Raw genomic sequence first — 27474 nt, 5'->3', positions numbered from 1 at the left:
AATAATTCTTCTCAGGATGTTTTCCCAAGTACAACAGAGCAATTCTTTGACATATTGTGAAATGATGACTCAAATTTTATAAATGAGTATCGTTCAGTCTGAAAGGACACTAACCTTACTGTAAATTCCAAGATTTTATGTTGATAATGTTTATTTGTCTTCTGAAATTTTAAGTTTTCGATTGATGATTAATTTGATAAGTTTTCAATCTTCAGCTTGTACTCCATTAAGATAAAATCAACATCTTTTCTTTCTCTCTCTCTCTTTTGTTTTAATCTTTTCCAATCAAAGATATATATATCAAATCATCTCGTAAAGATTGACACACACACATATATATATATATATATAGATGCACAGTGAACATATATATATATATATATAGATGCACGATTTTGACACACACATATACATAGCTGTACATATATATATGCGTGTTGTATATTTTTGGAATATAAGATTATTTTGGATTCATCAACATCATTATCCAAAACATAAATCAAAAACCATGGAGTTTATGAATTGGAGTACAATAAAAGAGCAAAATCCATGATTTTTGAATTTTTGTTTTGGGTTTGATATGTATATGTATGTACATATATAAAGTTTGAAATGGAGAGAGAGAAGAAGAAGATGAAGATAGAGAGAGAGAGAGAGAGCTGGGTTCTCCTGAAATGGAGAGAGAGAAGAAGAAGATGAAGATGATGGTATAATTGTCAATTTACAACTTGTGTTAATAGAAGTTAATGTGTGTTTTAGTCCATAAACTACAAGAGAGGTATATGGTGATTTCTAAATGTCAAGAGGATATACCGCATCTAGCGCAAACCATAGGGATAAAGTGAAAATTGTCCTAAAATTTTCTTTGAAATAAGATGTGCAGAGTTGGTATATTTTGATGTATTTGATTGTAATCTATTTCACACCTAATTAACTCTACATCATGCATTACACTTTCACAATAACTTTTAGGATACTTTTTCAATTCAAGGTACATAGCTTATTAGCTTTTCTTCTCTCTAATTATATTTATATATATATATATATATTACTTAGTTGTCCTGAGAAATGTTGTCTGTTTGAACTTGCCATATTTTCTCACGGATAGGAAAATGGAAATGAGACAAGTTTGAAAATGTAGCAAGTTTATATATAATTCAAAAACTCACAGTAATATTTTATCTGTTTGATTTTGAAATGAGTCTATTTATTTATTTATTTATTGTCTTTATTGAATATATATATATATATATTAGTCATTTTATTTTATTTTAGATGCATCTAATCTAGATACTTATAAAAGTAAAAAAAAAATTGTGGGAAAAGTCTTTAAAATGTTTAATAAATACAAAAATTATAAAAATACACATAATTATTTTTTGTTTTGTGAATTTTTTAAAAGTTTTTCATAATTTTTTTAATACTTTTTAAAGTGAATATAAATTAAGTGAAACTAAAAAATAATAATTAAAATATTAAAAAATTCAATAAAAAATCTAAAAGTACAAATTAAAAACTCTCACTTTACTCTCAGCCAACCACGATCTCTATTTTGATAGTTTCATTTATATGTATTCAAATTTTAAATATTTTTAAAAAAATGTTAGGGATCTTAAATGTTTTACCAAATATTCTATTAAATATCTCACACGGTGTAAGACCCATATGATATTGATCCCAGACCTATATGAGATATGTGAGTCTCACACTCATATAAGATATTTAATAAAACATTTAATATGCCTAACATTACTGAATGTATATATCATCACCAGTACTATTACATTGGAACTTAATGGGAACATATATAGTGTTAATTGTTCTCATGCTGGCATGCATGCATTCCAATTATAAATGACTGAAAAAGTAAGCAAAATTGGTTTGCATGCCTGCGTCAGGATAGGTGACTTTTTTAGCATTCCCCCACTTATTTTTTCCTATTGATGACAAAACCCATGCACACTTCCGTGTGGCTGTGGTTAATCAATCCTATTATTATGCTTTAGTTCTAACTTCTAATACCATTTTTACATATAAAAAATGGAAAAAGTGGATATCGTAAAAAATATTCAAACGCAACTTAGTCACTTCATAATTGAAAAGTTAAAAACTATTCAAGTTATCAAATTGTTACCTAACAAAGTAGGCTCGAAACCCTCCCCCACCTTTTTTTTTTTTTTCTTTTTTGGCCTTTTTAAGATATAGCCCAAGCAAGTAAAATAGTGGACCTAAATAAATAAAAAAAATGCAAGGGCTTAAATTTTTATTTGAAGTTTTTTTTTTTTAAAAAAAATTGCTATCTGTTTATATTCTTTATTCTAAAAATAAGTTATCAAAATGTAAATTTAAAATTTATGTAATGTGGATGATTCTATAATAAATGTGGTTCATAAATTTATTTTTTAGATATGTACTATTATTGATTAAACACAGACGTTAAACAGAATTGACCATGTGATGGACTGTGAAATTGTTCCACATTTTAAAAGTCTGACTTTTAGTCCTGTGACTACCTCAACATATATATATATATATATATATAGAACTAAGCATAATGGCAAAATGATCATGGTCTGATGGCCCATGCACACATTTTCCACTTTTTGGACCATTCCAATCCAAGATATTTTTTTATCAATTGATCGATATATATATATACCCACAACCTTTTTTTCCATTTATGACATGGTTACCAAAACGTTTGAATCTGAAGTTTTTTTTAAGAGAAATTACGATTTAATGAAAAGTAAGACAAATATTTATTAAAAAGTGAGAATTTTATTTGTGCGATTTTTGTTTATAGTTTGTAAAATAAAAATAATATAATTTCTGTTTTCTGATTATCAATTTAAACTAGAGAAAAGTTTAACCAAACATACTCATATATTCTATAAATTTTTTTTTTTTTTTTTTGTACGTTTTCTTTTTAAGAAACAAATATTATCATGTTGAGATGTATGTTGTTTATCCTGAAGTTTGGATAAAAATTCAACTAGGCTTTAGTCTTGTCTTGGCTCGCATGGCCTTAACTTCACGGAGACAACATGATAATAGTTTGTGTTTATATATACTTTTTCCGTGATTTATTAATTGGAAAAAAATAAAAATAAAAAGTTGGAAAATATCGTGACCATAATATGATGGCACCGTGAGTGAATCGAAGCTACTACCCTTTTCTAGTTTTTTATCTTCTTATGTATGATGATGTTTGATGTTATCCACTCTCTTTGGTTACAAATCACATCTATATTATATTTTATATATTGAACAACTTAGGTTTCGTATTGTAATTTGTAATTTTTTTTTTGTTAAAAATAAAAAATAAAAAATCTATTTCATTTAGTTAAATATGTAATTTCTATATGGAGAAAAAAAGTCTTTTTTTTATTTTTTATTTTTTTATATTAAAATTTTTGTAGGATTGTGTAAATACGATTTTTTTTTTATCAATATTTTGAAAAATGTCACCGTTTCAAAAGATTAAAAAAATGTAACTTTAGTTATGCTAACCAGGACTCCACAACATAATAAGAATAATATGATAATTTCTCTCCAACAACTAAAAGATTAAAAAAACCCACAAAACGTTATGAATAATAAAAACTTAGGCTCTGTTTGGTTTAGATTTCAAAATATAGTTCCACCACTGATTTGAGTGTGATATTTGATTGCAGATTTCAAATTATAATTCTACACCCATTTCTCAAAACTTATTTCAAATTATAATCATTACTTTTCAAAACTCATAACCAAACACACAACTCAAAACTCTTTTTAAAACTCAAAAACAACTTAATTTTTATTTTAAATATTTTTTTATTTTATAGGAATATTTTTAATATTTTAATTTTCATAAAAATATTTTAATGTTTTAATTGTAAATATTTTGATTTTCAGAATATTTTTAATATTCTTAATATTTTAATTTTCGGAATATTTTTAATATTTTAATTTTCTAAATAATTTTAAAATATTTTTAATATTTTTAATGTTTATACAGGCCTAAAAAAATAAATTAACAGAAAAATTAATTGACATAAAATAATTGACATAGAAGTTATTTGAAAAAAAAATTATTTAAAAAAAAATTATTCAAAAAAATTACTTAAAAACAATTAATTGAAAAAAAAAATCATTTTTTTATTTGAGTATTTTAAAAATTGTTTAGTTATAACTGTTGATCAAAAATACGAATATCGAGTTATGAGTTGTGTGTTTGATTATCAATTATAGGCTGAATCAAGTTTTAAAAACTCATTACCAAACAAATTTTCTTAGTTTACATGTCACATCAAACTTTCAAAACTCAATTCCACATACAATTCAAAACTCAATTCAACACACTATTCAAAAATCATAACCAAACAAATTTTCTATACTCAAATCATAATTTCACAACTCACAAACTCAAAATACAACTCATACTCTCAAATTATAATTATAAAACTCTACCAAACGCAACCTTAACTTTTTTTTAGTAATGACACCCGTATTTCAGATTCTAAAACAACCAAAAAAGGAGATAGTGACTATTAAAAAAGAAATTATCAAATCCTACCTCACTTGAACAATAAAATAAAATGTGTCACACATAATTTTTACAACCTCGCTACGTAACTCGAAAGAGTTTGGCTCGAATTTGGCTCGACACCAAAACGACATCGTTTTGGTGTCTTTTTTTTTTTTTTTTTTTTTTTTCCTGTGTTTTTGTTGCAAAAGGAAGAAGAAGAAGAAGGGTGGAGAAGAAGAGAAGGAGACGAGGAGGAAGGAGGAGGACTGAAGGGGCATAATCACAAGGGGAGGAGGAGGCGTCGGCGGGGCCGGAGGCGTCGGCGGTGGTGCTGAGACGATTGGCGGCGGCGAGACGATTGGCGGCGGTGAGGCGACGGCGGTGGTGCTGCGACGATCTCCTCTCTTCCTCTCTCTTTCTCCCTCTCTCCTCTTTCTCTTCTCCTCTCTTCTTCCTCTCTTCTCTCCCTCTTTCTCCTCTGTCTCTGTCTTCGAATTTGAATTCGAGCCAAAATCGGGCCACTTTTTTCGAACTACCAGTCATTTTCGTAATTTTTAATACTAAAACGTGGGTAATGGTTTGGGAAAATATACATAAAAAAAACTCTTTCATACAAACTAACCTAAATTTTCCACTCCTTCCTCGTTTGGTAATCTTCAGTTTTAACTAAAAAAATTAAAAAGTTACTATAAGTTGTTATATCATTCTCTAAAATAGTATGTTTCCAAATGAGAGTGTCAAGGTAAAGAGATTTTTTATCTCCAAATCTCTTTATCTTTATCTCTAAACGCTTAAAATTATTGAATCTTATCTTGAGATTATTTTGTTCAAAATTTTTAATGATCCAGTTATTGTTGTGACTAGTGAGGATTTTTGTGATACAAGGATAGGGAGATTTGGCTGGGTCTCAAGCATATAAAGCATTTTTGGTAATTAATTGGGATGCATCACAGCATGGAAGGGGAGACATTATTATTGTCACTTTGTTGAAAAGCAACGACATGTGAATTACTAAAATCAAAACACACATTACAACTTCTGTGGAAATTTCATCTGTATCGGAGACATATACAAAGTGTATTTGTTCCCTTGTTGGTCAGGCTATAAATACATATGAAATCACGTATTATTCTAATTCTTATATAGTTTAAATTGATTTTGCAGACCACATCATGATATTACAGAACTGTTGCCTACTAATATCAAATGTCTTTCAATTATATTCAGGAAATCATGAGTGAGAGTTTGAAAGAGAAAATCGTGTAGTGGATAATCTTCGTTTGGCATGCCAGACTTTTTAGTTATTTTGGCTATTTTAGCACAAAATGACAAAATAGATTTTTGATTTGATAAGACAAAACATTACATCCAAACTATAATTATTTTATTTTCTCTCTCACAAAGTCAAAAAAGCCAAAAACATATCTCAAACAAGACTAAAACGAGACTTTTAGCTCTAAGTTAAAATAGCCAAAAAGTCAACTCACATCCCAAACGAACCCTATAGTAATTTTTAATTTAATCCTTATAGTAACCATTAGGCAAGAAAAAAATATGAAAAAAATGAAGTGTTATTGTTCTTGTTTGGGAAGTTGACTATTTTAGTTAACTATTTAACTATTTTAGCTTGACTAAAAAAGTTGTGTTTGGAAAGTTTGTTTGTTTGTTTTAGTTGATTGATGATTGTGAGAAAAAAATAAAATGATTCTGAATTAGATGTGACATTTTGTTTTATTAACTATTATAGTCTATTTTATTTTTTACTGAGTTATTTTAGCCCAACCCTCCAAAAGTTTTTGAGAAAACATTTGAGAAAAAAAATAAATTGAAAAACTCACAGTTTATGTTATTTGTTCAATAAATAATGTTATACATATAGAAGAAAAAAATCTTATAAAAGTATTTAAAATTTTAAATATATAAATTAAATTTATTTAAATATGATTTACATATTTAAAATTGTAAATAACGTTTTTTTGTTAATAAAAAAATTATAAATTACATTAATCATTTAAGAGTAAAAGCGTATGGTTTTAGGTATGACATTGTTTAAGTGTAACGTGATGCCCGCATGATCTAAAACGTGGCGCCCTACATTTGACGGTCAAAACTTCCTGCGTGGGACCCCGCAAGTAGTCGAGAAAGAACTGTGGCCGACTATTTCGTTGACCTTCACTCATTTCCCTTCTCACGTGGAATGCGCCGGGCCAATCGGGGAGGTGGATTTGTGGAACGAGTCAAACCTACTTATGACATACACTGGACTCTCTCTCTCTCTAACAAATCCCCTCTCTCACTCCTTCTCCCTCCCATCAAAACACTGACACCTGTCCACTTGACGCACCACCTTACCTCACATTACCCCTAACCAAAACGGTCCAAACCATTTATCTCTAACAATATAATGCCTATTTATTTTAAAAAATAATTTCGAAAAAATTTCATAATTTAAAATGTTTGATTCAAATTTGTTTCCAATCTAATTCACATTTTATTAAATTTAAGTATTTAATATATATTCTTGTTATAATAATTTCTTTAGATTAATATTATATATAGAAAAATTACTCACCAATATTTGTTTGGGAGACATTTTGGAGGTTTAATTAATAATCTAACAAAATACATAATTTTATATTTGATTAAGAAAATTAATTTTCAACTCATACATGATATTTTCATATGAGGGAATGTTGAATTCCAAGAGCCATGTGATATACAAAATGAGAATTTAAAGAAATGTTCAGACTAATTAACTAAATTATAAAATTCATAACATTATGTCATTCATCTTGTATACACACAATTAAAAAATAATAATATTTTAAGATTAAATTTTAATTGCATCTAATCCAATCTTTCTAAATAAACATAATCAAAATTAAGACATTTTTTCTAAATGATTGTGTAACATCATTTTGTGGTGTGAGGTTATGAGTTTTCACTCCTATAGAAAGGAGTTTGATACTGTTTGTTGTGTTTATTTCTTCATGAATATGGGAGTTGTATATAATTATTTTTCCTCCAATTTGTTGGGCTTTCTAATTGTTGGTATATTTTACTTGTTCCGGTTAATGTAATATTTTTTATATTTATAATTATTCTTGAGAAAAAAATAAATAAACATGATTGAAAGATGGTAAAACTTATATTAATAAATGCATTTTGACGACTATTCTTTCGTATCTAACCGTAAAAATAAATCAAAGAAAAAGATCCTTTCGTACATTACATCCAAGTATCTCTAATTTTTTTTTGAGTAATGCTAGAGATCTTAAAAATTTTACTAAATTTTTTTATCAAATATCTCTTATAGATATAAGACCCACATGAGGTAAATTTTTTATCAAATATTTCATATGAGTATGAAACCCACATATTTCCCACATAGTATAGATCTCACATCTCTATAAAAAAATTAGTAAAACTTTTAAATTCTCTAACATTTTGGTCCGTTTGATAACATTTACGTTTTCAGTTTTCTGTTTATATTTACAAAAATTTTAAAAATTCAATAAAAACTTGTTTGGTAAATTTTTGATTTATAAATCAGTGGTCTCAGTATATAAATTTGGCCAAAAAATATAAACTCAAAAAAATGTATTTCCGTTTTGAGTTTTGAGTTTTTTTTTTTTTACCACCCAACACTAGTTACCACCCACCATCATTTTCCACTATCGTCTTCTGCCGCCACCACCCACCCCCCACCACCACCTGCCACCACCACTTACCACCCACCTGCCACCACCACTCGCCATCCACCTGCTACCCACTCGCTACCACCACCCACCCCTCGCCACCACCACCACCACCATCACCCACCACCCACCTGCCATCCACCCGCCACCTGCCACTACCATCCACCGCCCGTCACCACCACTCACCACCCACCTACCATCACCATCCACTACCCGCCACCACCAGCCACCTACCATCACCAGCCACCAGCCACCTACCACCCACCCGCCACCACCACCACCACCCGCCATCCGCCACCCACTTGCCACCACCACCCGCCACCACCCGCCACCCGTCACCGTCACCCACCCACCCACCCACCATCTGCACCTGCCACCACCCACTACTCGCCGCCACCACCACCACCACCCACTCTCTACCACCCGCCACCACCACCCGCCATCTACTCGCCACTACCACCCACCCACCACCACCCGCCATCACCACCGCCACCTACTCTCTACCACCTACCACCCGCCACCGTCACCCACTCACCCACCACCACCACCACCCACCGTCACCACTTTTCACCATCGTCTTCCACCGCTGCCACTTGTCATTTCTCACTATTTTTTATATTTTTAAATTTTTTTAACATTTTGTTGACTACCAAACGCGTTTGTAATTTATGTTTTTCTAAAAATAAATAAAAATTAAATAAAAATTAATTTATAAATTTTTATAAATATAAACTAAAAACGTAACGATTACCAAAAAGACCTTTTTCATTTCATTTTCATATGATGACTCCTTTTCCATTTGGTCATTAGTCTTAGTCCTACTACCTCTTGTTAATGTCGAGCCCATTACACTTGTTAAAAGACTATTAATTCAAAGACTTTACTACTTCACACAATCTCTTTCTCTCTCTCCCTCTCTCTCTCTCTCATCCCAACATCTCTTAACTTGGTCATTTATTATTATGGTCAAGAAAGGAGAGGGAGTGAGAGACTGATCTCCTCCATTCAACCTGATCATCCTATCAAGCTATTGATTCATTTGTAAACTCAAAGCATCCCAACTTTCATTCAACCAAGAAACCATGGACACGGCATGTGATCGGATCATCGACAAGAGAGATGATCGTCGTGTTTATTCTCCGGGAATCTCAGGTGAGAAGCGAATTATGGATTTCTTCGCCGATCACAACAACTCTTGCAAGAAACCTCTAAGGGTTGATGTCAAGAAAGAGAGTACTGCTAATGATGGCGAGTCCTCACGAGGGTTCACAGAACTCGATGTAAGGTTTTTTTGTTTTTTTATTTATTTTCTGGAGTAGGTGAATCATCACATGTTTTTCTAGAATCTCTCTTTTCTGATGAGTTTTGTTGATTTTAGACTGGTTTAAATCTTCTCACCGCTAACGCGGAAAGTGACAAATCGGTGGTTGTTGATGAAACATCACCTAACATCAAGGAAAAGATAAGCACCAATAAGGTATGACAATTTGTCTCAATAATATCCACCTGAATTTTAATCTCTTAATTATAAGATTAATTACTTTTTACTTTGTCGTCGCCTCCATCTTCATAACAATCTTTCTTATTTGGTGCAGTTAGCAGTCCTGCAGGCCGAGATGGACAGGATGAGCACAGAAAATCAACGCTTGAAAAGCGCGCTGAATCAAATGAACAACAACTACTACGCCTTGCAGATGCATGTTGCAGCGCTGATGGAGCATCGACAACAGATCCGAAAAACCACGACAGTCGAAGAAAAACAGGTAATTTTTTGTTTAATTAACCCACAATAACTACATTCAAACATATTTTAATTTCCACAACAATTGATTGCTTTGTGTTCAGATGATCGATGTAACAGAGAAAAGGGTGGTTGCTAGACAATTCATGGATCTCGGTCAAGCAGCCATAGTCGAAAGAGACGATCCTTCGCAGAGTTTATCTGAAGAAAGAACTCAGGATTGTTCTGGATCGCCTCAAACGAACGTGTCAGTGATGAACGATCTGCAGAAGAATAGTGGTGATGAGATAGCAGCGTTTGATCCGACTACGAGTGATCGTAGAGATGAGCAAAGGTTTGGGAGGGGAAAGAGCCCTGACGTTGCAGAGCAGACGAGAGAGGCGGCCATGAGGAGAGTCCGTGTCTCGGTTCGTGCACGATCAGAGGCAGCCATGGTAAGCTTCATCCAAGTGATTAATTTTTTATTTATTTATTTTTGGATCAACTACTCTGATTAAATCAACTTTAATTCGATGTTAAAAACAAAAACAAAAAACTTTAATTCGAATAAGAAAAATAAATTTTGAAATGATTAGTGTTAATCCATATTAATTAATTGTACAGATATCTGATGGATGTCAATGGAGAAAATATGGGCAGAAGATGGCAAAAGGAAACCCGTGCCCCAGAGCCTACTATCGTTGCACCATGGCAGTCGGTTGCCCAGTTCGCAAACAAGTGTGTCCATCTTTTGCATGCTTATTTTTACTGTGATTTATCATTTAAATTAAATGTATTCGGTGAAAATAAATTAAATCTATTTGATGAATTCCTATCAGTTAAAAATTTAAATACCTTTTTAAAAATATGTTCAAATTTTGAGTCACATATTTTTTACTTAATTTTGATTGTTAAATCTTTAATAATTATGTTGCTGCTGAAATTTATTGTCATTTACACACTACTACCACCACCATTATTGCCACCATCATTACCACTATCACTGTCACTCCACCACCACCACCACCACCACCACCACCACCACCACCACCACCACCACCACCACCACCACCTCAACTATAACCACAACTGTCCCACCAAATCAACACCAACACAACTTCCTTTACTGCGGGCAATTGCCACTATTGCACCACTACCTTCACAATACAAGCACTACCGGCACTGCTCCCACAACTATCAACCCATTACCGGCACCTAAAAAATTTCAAATTCTAGCTTCCTTACATATTAAATAATTTGATTAAATTTAACACTTAAATTTCAATAAATATAAACAAATTTTCAAATTAAAAAAAAAAAAAAAAAACCACCATTCACTTTTCAATAATAAATTTTCATTTAGATCATATTTTAATTTTCACTAATTGGAGAAAGGGTATCTAACAGGTGCAAAGATGTGCAGAAGACCAAACCATCCTCACAACCACTTACGAAGGCAATCACAACCATCCTCTCCCTCCAGCAGCCATGACAATGGCATCAACAACCTCAGCAGCAGCAACAATGTTCCTCTCAGGTTCAATGCCTAGCTCTGATGGTCTACTCAACTCTCGAACTTTACTTTCTTGCCCACCAAACATGGCAACCATATCGGCCTCGGCTCCATTCCCTACTATCACATTGGACCTCACCAACAGTCCCAACCCCTCTCAGTTTCACAGACCACAAGGTCAATTCCACATCCCTTTTCCAAACATTCCTCAAAATTTCTCTTCTGGGCCTCAGATTCTTAGCCAAGCTCTGTACAACCAATCCAAATTTTCTGGTGTTCAGAGCTCTCAGGACATAATGAGTGCCATCACAACAGACCCCAATTTTACAGCAGCTTTAGTAGCCGCTATTACTTCGTTCATGGGCAATGTTCAATAAATATGTAGGCCCAGAACCAGCCACAGAATCAAAAACCCGTTGCTAAAAAGACTGCTCCACTCACGTTGCTCTACTGATATTTTCTGTGATCAGTTCTGTGGAAGGTCTTATTGTGAAATATTTATCTACGCAATAATAGTAGCTAGCAACATCAATTCTACAAGAAACAGCAAAGGCAGCAATATAAAAACCCATTTTTTGTAGATATTTTTACGAATGCATTGCGATTTGTGATCCTTCTTTGTCATGTACGAAAAATACAGTCTCATGGGTTTGCTTGCCATTTTATTTCTCTTCCTTTACTTTTTTTTGGTCGTTCGAGAAAGGTATTTACTATTTACAGAAATTTCGCTGTTCTTTTGTCTTCCTCCACGTTGAATAGGAGCATGCAAATTATGTGATTGTAAAAATAAATTGCTCACAGTGAACAGTCTGTAAAAATCTCTTTTCTCTACCGGCTTCGAATTATTTTTGTGGCTCTGCATGGAGTGTTTTTATATCTCTGCAAGTGAAGGAGAGAGCTTGGACTATGTCTCACGTAAAATGGTTGAGCTTGAAAATGCGAGTCCGGATTCTCGGCCGCCCTTTCCGGCGGCCGAGGCAACAGCCCCCCAAAACGACGTCGTTTTGGGGGTTTTTTGAATTTTTTTTTTTTTTTTTTTTTTTTTTTTTTCCTGGATAACCCCCAAAACGACGTCGTTTTGGGGGGGCTGCTGGGAAGGGCCGCCCAAAAGGGCGGCCGAGGATCCAAATTCTGAAAATGCTATCCTTTTGTGAACAATCACATTCCTCCATTGACATTCTGCTACAGGCAAACCTTCTGCACCTGTTTGGATTCGATGATTTGGAAAAAATTAAATTGGGTAAATTATGTAAATAGCCACGGTAGTTTACACGATGTGTCAATTTAGTCTCTGTAGTTTTAATTTACTCAATTTTGCCCCTTAATTTAATGGATTGTGTCATTTTAATCTAATAAATAACGGTTGTTAAGTTAATTTAACGGAATGTCAAACAATGTGTCAATTTGGTCTCTGTACTTTACACGATGTGTCAATTTAGTCCCTGTAGTTTCAATTTTCTCGATTTTGACAGGGACTAAATTGACACATTGTAGAAAATACAGGGACCAAATTGACACATTGTTTGACTTTCCGTTAAATTAACTTAACAATCGTTATTTATTGGACTAAAATCTGTTAAATTAAGAGGCAAAATTGAACAAATTAAAACTGCAGGGACCAAATTGACACATCGTGTAGCATAATTTTTTCAAATAAATTTTTATTTAGAAAAATGAATGAAATTGGATTTCTCCTCCCAAATCACCTGAATGGAAATATTTTCTCTTAAAACCAACTTTTTAAATATCACCAAAACAAAATATTGGAGAGATTTGGAGAGCCAAAAAAAAAATGTAATTAGTAGTTATCCATTTTACCTTTGCTTTTTATTGGAATTTTTGGTATTTGCCAGCCCTCGTTTGAGAACAGATTATTTAAATAACTTTTTGTGTTTTTATAAAAAAAATATACAAAAAAATAGAAATAATGATGTGATAACTAATAATAACTTTTTAACTAAAATATATAGTTGACAAAAGCATCATTCTCTTTTTCTTTTTTATTTAATTCTTTTATTAAATTTTTGCTAATAGAGGGCACTCCACTCTACATACTGTAGTTGGCATCAAGGGAGACTCGGGTGCCTAACTATAATTAACCATAGTGGCCTTATACATAGCCTAGTAGTGGTTGGGGCTGCCTTCCTAGTTCGTACTATGTTATTATGTGACTGAGCCCTTGATTTCCAATTTGATTGCCTAGAAAGTGTGGGATGGGACGAACCTACGATAATTAAAGAATTCAGCTTAATTTGAATTTTGAAAATAAGTTTCTATTGCAGTTGTTAAAATCGAGATCTTATGTAGGATCAGTATGAGGGTTTCTTGGATCGAATAGAACCGTAAGATTCTATTTTCTATTAAAAATAAGATAAAAATAAAAATTAAGATGATCAATATTAAAAATAAGGTGAAAAAACATAAGTCTAGTGATCCTACTTATGATCATACTGCGATCCTATACGATTCTATACGATTCTACTATAATATTGATCCTACAACAATTTGGATTATTTTAACAATCTAGGATAGCTCGGATCGCAATTTTGGTAACCATGATTTCTATATAATTTTCCTTTTTGAATGAGGTGGAAAATTCATAAGAATTATGAACCCCCATCAAAATTTCTATAGTTTTAGCCCAGTTTTTCGACATACTCAAAAAAAAAATATTTTAAATTTTATTTAAAAATAAAATGTGTCCATAACATTCAATCTGTCAGGAAATTTCCAAAATTTTATCTTACATTGTAACGTGTTGATAAGATTTTGTGGGGATATATTTTCTGAGTACCAACACGTGGCCAAAGTGACGCCAACGTGTCAGTTGAGGTGCCACGTGTCCTGGTTGTAATGCCGAGGTGATGTCTGCTAGGCCGAGGTTATCTTCGAAGATATCGAACTCCGGGATAAGCGAATAAGGGACAAAAGTCCTAGAATGAGGAAGGACTTCAGCCTAGATAAGGATAAAGCTCTTAGGGAGTTTATCTTTATCTATTGAAGAGTCCAAGATGAGCACTGAGCAGAAGTCCATTGAAGCTAAGCTTCTATTGGGACTAGGATTGAGTTGACTATAAAAGAGAGACACCTCCAATGGGTCTAAGGTACGCAATTTATATTCAGAACAGTGAGTAAGCACTATTGATTATCTTTGAGAGATATTTGATTACTGACTTAATCATCGGAGTGCCCCCAGGTGGACAAACCACCACCGGAATCTCTTCTTTCTGTTGTAGGTCGTTCGGGCTTATCCTATTCTGCCAGTGCTCTCTAGTTGAATACTGAGTTGGCAGTGTGGTAAGAAATTTACTCACACAATTTGACGCCGTCTGTGGGAAAGAAAGGAGAATAGATGGCCAACAACGGACAGAAAGAGAAGATTGGGGATAACACTCCTACTGGGAGTGGAAGACCTGTTAACCTTGACGTCGAAGAAGACAATTGCAACGAAAAAACTCGTGACCAGAATCACGGAGGAAAGGACGTCGGCTAGGAAGGCGACATACCAAATAAAACAGACCAAAGCGGATACTACAACGAGGACGACCTCCAGGTGTGGAAAGAAAGATGCCTACGGAGGGACGATGAGGTAAACACCATAGCGAACAAATTGGCAGACCTGCAAACAATGGTCAATTTCATGATGCAAAATAACGTCATGCAGCCACCGTTCCTACTGCAGGACACGCCAATTCCAGCGGCCAATGCCCAGAAGGGAGGGCAAAAAATAATCCCTGTAGCCCCCCAGCACGCCAGAAGTGAAAAACACTCTCACTGGCCGTCAAGGGAGGTCGGGCGAGGAGAGTCGAGAAGAGAAGAATCTCGAAGTACACATCGCACCAAGGAGGACTTGAGAAATTACCTCAAGAGGAAGCAACAAAATGTCGAGGTAACTTCCCCTGTTAAGCCGAGAACATCATTCTCGGTGGAATTGGACAAATTTGAGGCGCCAAAAAGATTCAGTATACCGAGGTTCCAGATATACAATAGGAAGTCAGACCCCAACTTTCACATCAGATTATACCTGAACTCAATGGCACTGTACACTGGGAACGAGTCGTTGCTCTGCAAGGTGTTCCCTTCATCCTTTGAAGAGATTGCATCGGACTGGTTTCACAAATTGCCGAAGGGAAGTGTGAAGACCTGGGAAGGCCTGGCCGAGATGTTCGTGGCCAGGTTCCTGATAAACAAACTACAGTCATTAAGGGTGGACGCCTTGATGGCTCTGAGAATCAGTGAGGATGAAGGCCTTGGGGCCTACATAAAAAGGTATTATGAGGTATTCAACCGAATACCTGAATGCAACCAAGAGGTGGCGGTCGTGTCTTTCAAGAACGGCCTGAAAGATGATTGCGCACTACGAAAGTCATTGGTAAAGACATTACCAAAAAGCATGGAGGAACTCATGGCCAGAATTGAGAAATACACCAGAGTCGAGGAAGGCACGCTAGGGATTAAGGCGACAAAGCAAGAGAAAGCAAATGGCTCGCCGAAGCGAGGCCGAGGTTACAACGGATCCAACAAACAAGAGATAGGACTGAGAACCGCACAGGCAGTCACGACTGTATTCCGAATCCCAATTCACAAAGTCCTAGATAAAATCTGAACTCAACCCTATTTCAGAGCACCGACAAGGGTTCCAGGAGAGTTTATAGGAAGAAGCCTTGGGAAGCATTGTGCTTACCATAACGAAGATGGACATCTGACTCAGGGTTGCAGAGCCCTGATGCCACACCTAGAAGACCTGGTAATGCAAGGCCATTTGAGGGACCTTGTAGATGAGGCTAGGACAAGGGAAGAGCAAGCAAGACTTCCTCAGGCACCAGCAGTTCCACCTCTCCTAACACAGCAGCCGCAGACAGGCGGACCTCGGGTAATTAATATGATTCATTCGAAGGTCAACGAAAACGAAATTCGGGGGGGAGACCCAGAAGGTAAAACACCTGTAGCACGTGTACCAGGTCAGGCCGAAAAGACCTCAGGCTGAGGAGTGCCAGGGACCAATGGTGTCCTTTACTGAAGTTGACCTGGAGATGGTCCAGTATTCACATAATGATGCGTTGGTAGTATCCCTCCAGGTTGGGGAGTGCCAAGTCAAGCGCATCGTAATTGACCAAGGCAGCTCTTGTGACATCATGTATGCCAAGTGTTACAAAGAGCTTGGCCTTCACCCAGATGATATGGAGCAATCCAATAGACCAATGGTCGGGTTCAATGGAACACCGACATGGCCACTGGGAGCAGTAAGTTTGGATGTGCAGGCTGGCACCAAGAAAATAAAAACAGAATTTACCATAATCGACACACCCTCCCCTTACAACGTTATCCTGGGAAGGCTATGGTTGTATGCAATGGGGGCTGTTCCATCAACATTGCATCAACTATTGCGGTTCCCAACAGAGCATAGGATAGAAGAGGTTAGAGGAGATCAGCTGCAGGCAAAAAACTGCTCCATGACAGCAATGAAATCCACCTGCAGCATACGAAAACTAGAAAGGGCAGAGATCGAAGACGAGGACATGGAGGTCCTAGAGGACGTCGGTAAGGAACTAGCTGAGAAGAGTGAAGAAGCCCTAAAGAAAATCCTCGTCCAGCAGGAAGACAATGGGATAGAGGAGATCAACTGCAGGCAAAAAACTGCTCCATAGCAGCAATGAAATCCACCTGCAGCATACGAAAACCAGAAAGGGCAGAGATCGAAGACGAGGACATGGAGGTCCTAAAGGACGTCGGCAAGGAGCTAACCGAGAAGAGTGAAGAAGCCCTAAAGAAAATCCTCGTCCAGCAAGAAGACGAAGAACGCTTCTTCCTTCTCGGCTCGGGCTTAGCCAAAGAAGAGGAAAATGAACTGGAGGCTTTCTTGAGAGCAAACATTGAAGTGTTTTCCTGGACACCTTACGAAATGCCAAGCATTGGCCCCAAGGTCACTTGCCATAAACTGAACGTAGACAGGTCGGCCAAACCTGTAATCCAACGGACACGAAGACCGACGTTGATGTATGTTGAGACAGTGAAAGAAGAAGTAGACAGACTTCTGAAGGTCCGAGCCATTCTAGAGGTAAATTACCCGACATGGCTGTCGAATACAGTGGTGGTAAAGAAAATGAATGGTAAATGGAGGGTCTGCGTGGACTTTACCAGCCTAAACAAGGCCTGTCTCAAAGACAGTTTTCCTTTACCCAAGATTGACCAATTAGTGGATGCCACTTCAGGGCATGGAAAGATGAGCTTCCTGGATGCCTACAGGGAGTACTGTCAGATAGCTATGTACCCACAAGATGAGGAGAAGACTACGTTTATCACCCTAAAATGGTTGTATTGCTACAGAGTAATGCCTTTTGGGTTAAAAAACGCAGGAGCAACTTGCTAGAGATTGGTAACCAAGATGTTCAAGCATCAAATTGGCAGAACAATGGAAGTCTACATCGATGACATGGTCGTGAAGACCAAAGAACTTGAGGGTCATCCGGCCGACCTAAAAGCAGTCTTTGATATCCTTAAAACATATCGACTTCGACTCAATGCATCGAAATGCGCATTTAAAGTGGGATCTGGTAAGTTCATGGGGTAAGAATTTGTGAAGATCAGAAGGGGATTCGTCTCAGTTTTCCCTAAGATTTGTATGTTCTAGGGAAAATCACAAACCTAAGTCTAACAGAGATTGAAGGTAAGAATCTGGAGAAAATATAGAAAAACACAAGCAAGAGCAATGATTCAGAATCAAGAATAATGGTGAATCATCAAGAACACTGTGACAGAGTGTGTGCAAGGGTATAAAGCCAAGAACAGTGACAAAAGTGAACAAATTTGTGAGCATTATGTGAATGTTCAAGAAAAGATTGGGTAAAAACAGAATCACGAAGCAAACATACTTAAACAACAATGGCAACAAATAAAAAGGTAAAGTTTTTTTCAAAAGAAGTGAAAACCAGGAGGCAACAGAAGCTTACAAGAAAAAGTGAGGCCAGTATGAGGGTCGCCGAAGTCAGATGATGGCTACAAAAGCGACGGAGCAACGAAAGCTTCACCAGAACAGATGAATGAAAACAGTTACAAAGCTTGAAAATCTGGAAAAATGGCGTATTTTGAAAAAAGAAATTTGAGAGAGAAAAAGTTAGAAGCCTGGGAACGAGGATGCAAAAGTGAAGAGACGGAGAGAGAGAATTGATTTTGATCAAATACGGAGAATGGCGGCAGAAAACCATCAATACGTCTAGAACGACGTGCTTGTCAGACGGCGCACCCAAACATAAGACGATTTACAAGTGCGTTTCGGACACGGTCCAATGGGGGACAAACGTGTAGCAGAAACGGTTGATTTATTTTGCGTGACAGCTCATACGCGTGATAAAACTCTTGGAGTTCTTGGTTTAAATGAAACAATAACCTTGGCTGATAGGAAAATCTCGGCTAAATAACTCAAAATGAACTAGGTTATTGGTTTTACAAGCCTTTATAAAACAGACTATAGGGCCTGGTTGTGTGAAGCCGATGTATTGGATGATACAGTAGGGTCGCCGACATTCACGATATAGGTTCCATCACCTCAGGATGCCGAGATAATAGAACCTAAGGGGCAGTTGTAGAGATATATTTTCTGAGTACCAATACGTGGCCAAGGTGACGCCGACGTGTCAGCCAGGGTGCCACGTGTCCTGGTCGTAATGCTGAGGTGATCTCGGCTAGGCCGAGGTTATCTCCGAAGATATCAGACTCCGGGATAAGCGAATAAGGGACAAGAGTCCTAGAATGAGGAAGGACTTCAGCCTGAATAAGCATAAAGCTCTTAGGGAGTTTATCTTTATCTATTGGAGAGTCCAAGATGAGCACTGAGCAGAAGTCCATTGAAGCTAGGCTTCTATTGGGACTAGGATTGAGATAACTATAAAAGAAAGGCACCTCCAATGGATCTAAGGTACACAATTTATATTCAGAACAGTGAGTAAGCACTATTGATTATCTTTGAGAGATATTTGATTATTAACTTAATCATCGGAGTGTTCCTGGGTGGACGAATCACCGCCGAAATCTCTTCTTTATGTTACAGGCGTTCGGGCTTATCCTATTCTGCCAGTGCTCTCTAGTTGAATACTGAGTTGGCAGTGTGGTCAGAAATTCACTCACGCAGATTTAATTTGAGTATGATCCATAACAAATTAAAGTTAGATTTATAATATACACCCCACTTGTTGGGTAAAATTGTGATAAGTGCAGAGCATATTTTGACATTAATAAAAACTACTTTCAAACTTCAGGCAGTTCTAGATCAATGAAGCAGTGAAAGCAGAATGATAAACGAATCAAACAATTTGAGCCTGAATTGTGTTTAGTTTGTTAAAAACTTGTTCAAGTTTAGTTCGTTAAGTAAACAAGTCAAGTTTGACCACGTTTTTAAATTCGTTAAAGATTTCAAACCAATATTGAACAGTGAATTACTCATTCTGTTTGGTAAAACTAGATAAAAATACCAAACTAATTGAGCTCGATTCGACAAAAGCTCATTTGAGATTGGCTTGAAATTTTAACGAATCAAGCTTGAACAAATTTTAAAACTCGTTAAAGTTTTCAAACCAAACTTGAATAGTTAATCATTCGGCTCGTTCAGTGTGTTTATTACCCCTAAACAAAAGCACATGTTATAGTACTAGGGGTACAACTCATGTGAGTTCAGTTGGATTAGGAGATTGTCCAAACCCAACCCAAGTGATGTTGAGACCTGCCCAGGCCCTCATTGTAAGTCGAGATTGTATGTCCAAGCCTAACCCGAGTTAAACTCGAATTATCTGAGTTGCCTGAATTTTATATGAATTTCAAATTATTATTATTTTTTTTTGTATGTCTGCACGCGTGCATGATCGCATAAATTAATAATTTATTAAAATCAGACTCTATATTTTTTAAGAAAATCTTAATAATATCAAAATAAATAATTTATATAATGTAAGAGAGATGTCGTTGTGATAGCTTTTACAAATTATGAGTGAGAATAAAAATGGTAAGATTTTGTATTATTTGTATATATAATATATATTCAATATGATTTAATAATCTAATTACTTTAATATCATATAATGGCTAATAATTTGTATGTATATATAGTATTTTTATATATGTATGTATGTATAATTTGCACTTCAATAGAACTTAAGGCTTAGCTTGATTTGGTTTGGATTTCGAGTTGCTCGGATTGTTTGATATCTTTGCTCAAGCCTGTCCAAATTTAATTCGGCTTTTGAATTTTTGCTCAAGCCCGAACAGAATTCAAAAATATCTTGTCCCGAAACCAGGCTAGACTCAAATTGTTCGGATTAAGCGCACCTAAGTTGCACCCCTATATAGTACTAGTTATTATTTTCAATTACACAATAATGCTATTTACTGTAAAATTTTTATTTTTATAGAGTTTTAATTAAAAAAAAAATTATTATTTTTATTGGGTACCATTTTTATTTAAATTCCGACAACAGGACTGCCTTTATGAATTGGATTCCCTCCCCTCCTCGTTTTCTTTTGTTTTTATTTATTTATTGAAAAATACTAGGGCTACAAAATGAATTACCAAAAAATTTACTAAATCACTCACAATTGTAAAAATTATGATGTCTCGTTGTAATTTATTTATTTTACACACAGTCATGGTTCAAAACTCACCATTCTTGTTCCTGGCCCAAGGTAAACTTAGGCCCATTTAAATCTGTGGGCTTCAGTTGTGAGGATTTGGACCACTGTATAATGGGCTTATCAGGTCACAATAACTGGGCCACAATGTTTACGTAGAACTTTGGGCCTTTAAAGACGGGCAAGCTATTTCAGTGTAAAAAGGAAGGACTCTTGCACCTTTCATGAATCTTGGAGCCCAGAGTGTGGCAGACCTCGTTGCGGACAAACAACAGCAACTCTAAAATACAGAAATTAAACATAGAATAAGGCCTCATTTAGGAATATACAATTTTAGTAATTTTTTAATTTTATGATTAAAATATGAGATAAAAAAATTAGTATGTTTGGAATGATTTTTTAATGTTTTATAAAAATATATGCAAAAAGTAGAGAAAAAATGAAATCGTTGACTTTTTGGTATAAGTTATAAGTTTTTTGTTTTTTTTAAATAAATTTGTGACTTTTGGGCTAAAACTGTTACATACCAAACGTGGCCTAAGAACAAAAAAAATAAATAAAAATAAAATAGAATCTGATGCGCAATTCTTGTAAAATGTTGTTTGCCTTTTGTGTCAAATTATGTGGGTTAATTTTTGTGTTTATGGATTTATTACAAAAAATAAAAAAATAAATATAAATAAAAATAGTAATGTTTTACAAACAGAATCTTTATACAAAAATAACATACAATATATAATGTGGGAGTAAGGATTCTCTAAAGTAATTTTTTCCTAAAGGCCTCTGTAATCCTTTCTTTTCAAACTAACCTATCATTGTGGCCATAATTGTAGAAAAATAAATTAAAATAAAAAATTCATGTTTGTAAATCATTTTTCAAAAACGGGTAATGCTATGCAAATATGATTTTTCTTCAAAATTTTCATAAAAATGTATGTATACGTCCTTCTATAAATCATTTCATTTCCAGTCAAAACATATCTTATTCTAGTTAAAAATAATTATTAAAAAAAAAATTGATACTCTCACATCAGTTTGTTTGGTCTGTTTGTAAAATAATTTTCTTTTCTAAGGTTCATGCATAAATTATTTTTTTTATAGAGATTTTGTCCCATAATCCAGAATGGCCAACTAGTTAAGAACTATAATTTTTTTATTACTATTTTTTTTAACGTTATATTTGGATTATAAATTTAAATAAGTATTTGAAAAAGGAGATGATGAAAAAAATTAGTTTATATTTCATTCATATTATCCCCACTTTTTTTTTTTTTTAAATTGCTATTCTAATTTATAATTCAAACACAATATAATATAATATAATATTAGGATGAATCCACATTTGTAATTTTGCACTAGTTAATGGCTATGTCTGGCTTAATTGGCACAGAGTGGATGTAGTTTCATGTGCAACTAATCATTTAAAAGTGCATTAAAGTTGATGTATTTAAAAAACTTATGTTGCTTTACAGTAGTGTTATAAGCTGGAAAACGAAAAAAAGCCAGAGGTTGGATCAGGTTGATCAGAATGGTCGACCTGAAAACTTCCACAATAGCATTGATGACATAGAATGAATATATGGGCTTTTTTTACTGTGGCTTATTGGAATAGTAGCCAACCGAAAAGGGCAAAAGATAGATCCTGATGACGGTTTGGGAGGTTTCTATGATTAGCACAGCAGCACCAACATGACTCACGTTTCCGCCAACTGTTTTTATGTGGCGCCTAAAACTAGAATTATAACTGTTAAGTCTAAAACACACATAGGATCCGATTCCGATACAAAATGTATATGTATGAATAATTTTTTTTAGACGGGCAATCTAATAATAAATTTTATAAAATCTTATTTATTTATATATATTTTCTGTATTTGATTTTATTCTTACAGTGATTATTCGTTACAATGCCCGGCATTCTTTGTTTCAAAAATAATATATTGTTCAGTCTTAATTCACTAATAACTGTTAGATCTTTAACTTTTTGAGAAATGATTGTGAGTGAATTGAAACAGATGAATAAATAAATATAGATCACATATTAATTTGTATTTTATCTTTTAATATTTTATTGCTTTAGTTTCACCCAAGAGAGGGGGAAGGTGAGGGAGGAGAGCATCTTTGATGGTGTAGACAGTGTGAAGAAAGCAACAACTTTAAATGGGATTGCTTGGTGGTTACACATTCATCAGATTTATGAAGACGATCCAATCCATCATACAATTCATCAATCAATCCTGACATAAAACATTAAGGTACGTAGCAAAACAGCAGGGCCGTTGTCTTTATTAGCTTTAGTGCCTGCATTTACTGATTGGTTGTTGCAGAACCCCGTTACGTTTGCCATTCATACAATTTCTCCTTTTAAAATAAAATAAAATAAAATAAATAAAATTATTAACTTTGGAAAGTGAAAGGAGAATTTCATGCTTTAAGTGGGTTGGAAGATGCGTAATGCTGAGGCATGAGGTACATCGAGCGCCCCCACATGATTCCTTCGCCTGAGATCCCTTTCCACAAAGAAAAATATCTTGTAATTTAGATTTATTTTTAAAATAATAATATACAAATAATAAATTTATACATAATTTTTATATGTAATGATATGATTTATTGTGGACTTTTTGTTTCAAAATAAAGAGTAATTTTATACAAACAGAATTTTGCATAATTCATACAGAATGATGTGTCTCATTTATAGTCATTCATTAAAAGTTAAAATGTCTATCACTTTGGTTTCTAATTGTAAGAATACAATTGCACATTATTTTTGTATGAAAATTTTGCCATCATAAAAAACGAATTTATTTATAATAATAACAATATCACATTATTTTTGTCAAGTTTTATTGTATGGATTTATTAAATGTTCTATTTTTCCCTCTTCTTGAAGCTACTCTAACAAGTTGATTAATATATGCGCTATATGTGAGACAAAAAATTACATGTATCAAAATGATTAGCCAAGTCGAAGCTCAGGGTCTCATGATAAAAAATTAAAAAAATTCTACTTGCAGAAAAATATGTAGCGAAATGACTTTTATTTTTATTTTTAAACTTGACTTTTAATGTGAATTCGTTGTTTTTTCCAAGGAATAGTTTAAGCATGACAATCAATCGCTGTTGAAACTAACACAAAATTAGCAAGCCAATGAGAAGTGTGTCAACACAATTAGATAGAAGATGTGTACTTTATTTTATGCGTAAAGCCATGGAGACCGTAATCCAAGGGTCAATTTCCATGTGAATCCCAAAGAGTTGTTCCTTTGTTCACACTGATGATAAGTGTGAGAACTGAAATCAAAGGAGTGTTGTCACGTTATTTATGTGTCAAAATATTGTACCTTCATTCAAATTTTTTTCTCCTAACTATACCTTTTTCTTTTGCGTAAATACACTGCCTTTCCTTAAGTTTGGTATAAATATAGTAACAAGTTTTTCAATTTGATTATAATTAGATCTATTTTCTTTTAAGGGGTTGTGTGGGATGACCTAAATAAGTACACTTTTTGTCTTTTTATGAAAAGATGTACAGAAAAGTAGAGAGGTGATGTGATGGAAAAAAAATAAAAAGATAGATTATTTGGGACTTCCCAAACTTGACCTTAATAAGACTAAAGGTATTAAAACAAATACAAATAGTTTGGAAACACAAAAATTTAAGAACTTATTATTTTAGTTGATTTTTTGATTTTTTTTTATTATAAAAACACTTGCAGAAAAATATAAATAATAATTGACTTTTTTGTAGTGATTTTTGAATTTTTTAATTAGCCTATTGCCAAAACTGTCCAAAATATACATTTCACTATAAAACATATGATAAAATTATTTTTCTATTTATATAACTAATGAATTATTATATATACATATATATATATATATATATTTTAATTTCAAGAAATATAAGTTTAATTTATTAATTTTCTTTTTTAGAGAGAATTATCCTCTAAGATTATATTTGGTTCATGGATTTGGAGTTTACATTTCACCTATCTTTTTTATTTTTCTTTCTAAATTAATAAATCAAACACAACTTAAGATCTATAAGTTGGATAAGACTATTTGTTCGTGGGAGCCAAAAAATTATTAGGTGATTTTGGATCACCACCTTCAATCACCAAATGTCATGCATAATTTATCAAAAATATTAATGGGGTCTTACTATCAAGTACTTATATAGGGCACAAGTAAAAAATAAAAAGATTGAAGAATATAAAATATTTTTTATTAAATTTGATACATATTTACTGAAATCAATATGCTTTTTATTAATTTTACATATTTCAAAAATATTTTATACATATTTTTTAATATTAAACAATGCATAGAAAAAATTTGTTAACATTTGTCATATTAATAATCTTGAATAATAATCCCCGAAAATAAAGAAATGTTTATTTTTATGGATTAGGGAACTGGAAGACCGTACCCAATTTGCCTTGAATATAAAGGAAAGCGCGCCGCAATATTAACTTCCACGCAAGAATGCGAATGGAATAGCATATGCTTTTTTGTGCAAGCTTTTTTCATTTATTTTGATTACGTCCCTGTTGATACCCCGCAATCTGAGGCACGTGTTCTCATGTGAACCATTCCATTCAAGCTTAAGCATTCGCCGCCCACACTCCCCATGCCTGTCTGTCATACCCACCAACCTTTTGTCATCCCCTAATTAAAGCTACAAGAATATTCATATACCAAATTTTATTTCAAAATTGTAAATTACAAATTTACTATCAAAAATATTATTTTAATTTTATTTTATTACAAAAAAATTATTAGCAATTCTCTCAAGCTAAGAAAAATTAAAATAATGGGGTTAAATTTATTAAAAAAAATGATAAAATATTTAATAAATAATGAACAGTGTCTTAACAACTAAAATGGTAGTTTGTCGCAAAATTAATTTCTTAAGTTTGATGGAACAATGTTTTTATTGTTTACTTGTTATGTTTATTAAAAAAAAATATTAATTTGTTGAGTTTGATTCGAATGAGCTAATTGAAATATTATGTGATGAAAATTGAGTTAGCAAAATATAAAAAATATTTACTAAATTTAATTTGTAATATTTTATGGACCATTAACATTATGCTATTTTTACAATGAGAAAACAAATAGGTAAATAAATTTTAACAAAATTTGTTAGTGAAACCCACTCCACATAAATCCTTTCCATTTGTGTGATCCTATATTTGCACATGATTCAGATTTGTTTGGTATAATTTATTGTAAATTAAAAATTAATAATAAAAAAATTTGATAATAAAGAGCAGAAGCCAAAAACATATATGCATTAACTTCCACATCATCACTTTTTATCACTTATTTAAACCATTTATGCTAATATATTGTAAGGGCCATTTTTTTGATAAGTCCTATTTATAACTGTTTTGTTCCATAAAACCCAAACTGTTTCTGAATATTCCATTAGGTCCATTAATTGTTAAATGACGAAATAACCCTCTCCGCCTCTCCCGCGTGAAACCGATTCTGCAAAAACCCATTCCTATTCGAAATATTCAGTCCACAAAATTTCCAAAACAAAAACTCAATCGACGAAACGATACTGATATTGCCTCCAGTAACCCTAGATTCCTCTTCGTCTCACCACTGCGAAGCTTCACATCGGAAGGAGGGTGCTTCGTCGTTCGAAGATTGTTGTCGCCCCATTGAGTTTATTTTATCCACTGAGTGTGATCCATACCCACCAACCATGACGAACAAAAGTAAGGAATACCATTCCACCTTCTGCTTCTCAATCATAATGTCATCATTGATGTATACATACACCCTCTGGTTTTCGGATTTGAATTTGTAAACATAGATGTTTTCGGAATTAATTTTGTAAAAATATATGTAAACATTCACATTGGCCTCTAACTGTTGTAGTTTTCGGGATTTGTTTTTGGACACATGGATGATGTGAACATTCGCATTACTATTGATTGCTGGGTAAATTTAGAGTAGTACACACTGATGTGAATGTTCACATCATGTGAATGTTTACATTAATGTCAGAACCCCCAAACTTCACTCAACACTGTGATGGAGGATGATGAAAACATTCACATTGTGACATCAATGCCCAAGTTGTTTGTGTTATTGGGTGTAGTTTGGCCCTGTTGGTTCCCCCCTTTGATTTTTAGAAAATTATAACATAATGTGATCACCCATGTAAGCATTCACATTGGCCAGTAAATGTTGTTGTGTTCGAAATTTATTTCTCAAACATGGCTGATGTGAACATTCACATTACTATTGATTGCTGGGTAATTTTAGAGTAGTACACACTGATGTGAATGTTCACATCATGTGAATGTTCACATTAATGTCAGAACCCCCAAACTTCACTCAACACTGTGATGGAGTGTGATTTAAACATTGACATTGTGACATCAATGCCCAAGTT

At 33.9% G+C, this 27474-nt stretch overlaps 1 protein-coding gene across 1 annotated transcript; it reads left to right on the top strand.

Moving 5' to 3' along the window:
* The first annotated feature begins 8960 nt into the window (after window positions 1-8960).
* On the top strand, window positions 8961-12286 carry LOC114308597 (WRKY transcription factor 6). The gene is made up of 6 exons (XM_028254201.2): window positions 8961-9488; window positions 9587-9685; window positions 9804-9971; window positions 10054-10383; window positions 10553-10666; window positions 11336-12286. The coding sequence occupies exons 1-6, from the start codon at window positions 9291-9293 to the stop codon at window positions 11816-11818; spliced, it is 1392 nt and encodes a 463-aa protein (XP_028110002.2). The 5' UTR covers window positions 8961-9290; the 3' UTR covers window positions 11819-12286.
* Window positions 12287-27474: the final 15188 nt, after the last annotated feature.

This window comes from Camellia sinensis, chromosome 8, assembly GCF_055761805.1.
Source record: "Camellia sinensis isolate YWXY chromosome 8, ASM5576180v1, whole genome shotgun sequence".
In the NCBI taxonomy this organism is placed as follows: Eukaryota; Viridiplantae; Streptophyta; class Magnoliopsida; order Ericales; family Theaceae; genus Camellia; species Camellia sinensis.
This window is presented reverse-complemented; position numbering and strand designations above follow the sequence as displayed.

Excerpts from the sequence above, each read along its gene's own strand:
- LOC114308597 (XM_028254201.2), top strand. The coding sequence starts at position 9,291 with ATGGACACGGCATGTGATCGGATCATCGACAAGAGAGATGATCGTCGT. Across the intron at positions 9,489-9,586 it reads GAGGGTTCACAGAACTCGAT|ACTGGTTTAAATCTTCTCAC; the intron begins GTAAGGTTTTTT and ends TGTTGATTTTAG. Across the intron at positions 9,972-10,053 it reads CGACAGTCGAAGAAAAACAG|ATGATCGATGTAACAGAGAA; the intron begins GTAATTTTTTGT and ends CTTTGTGTTCAG.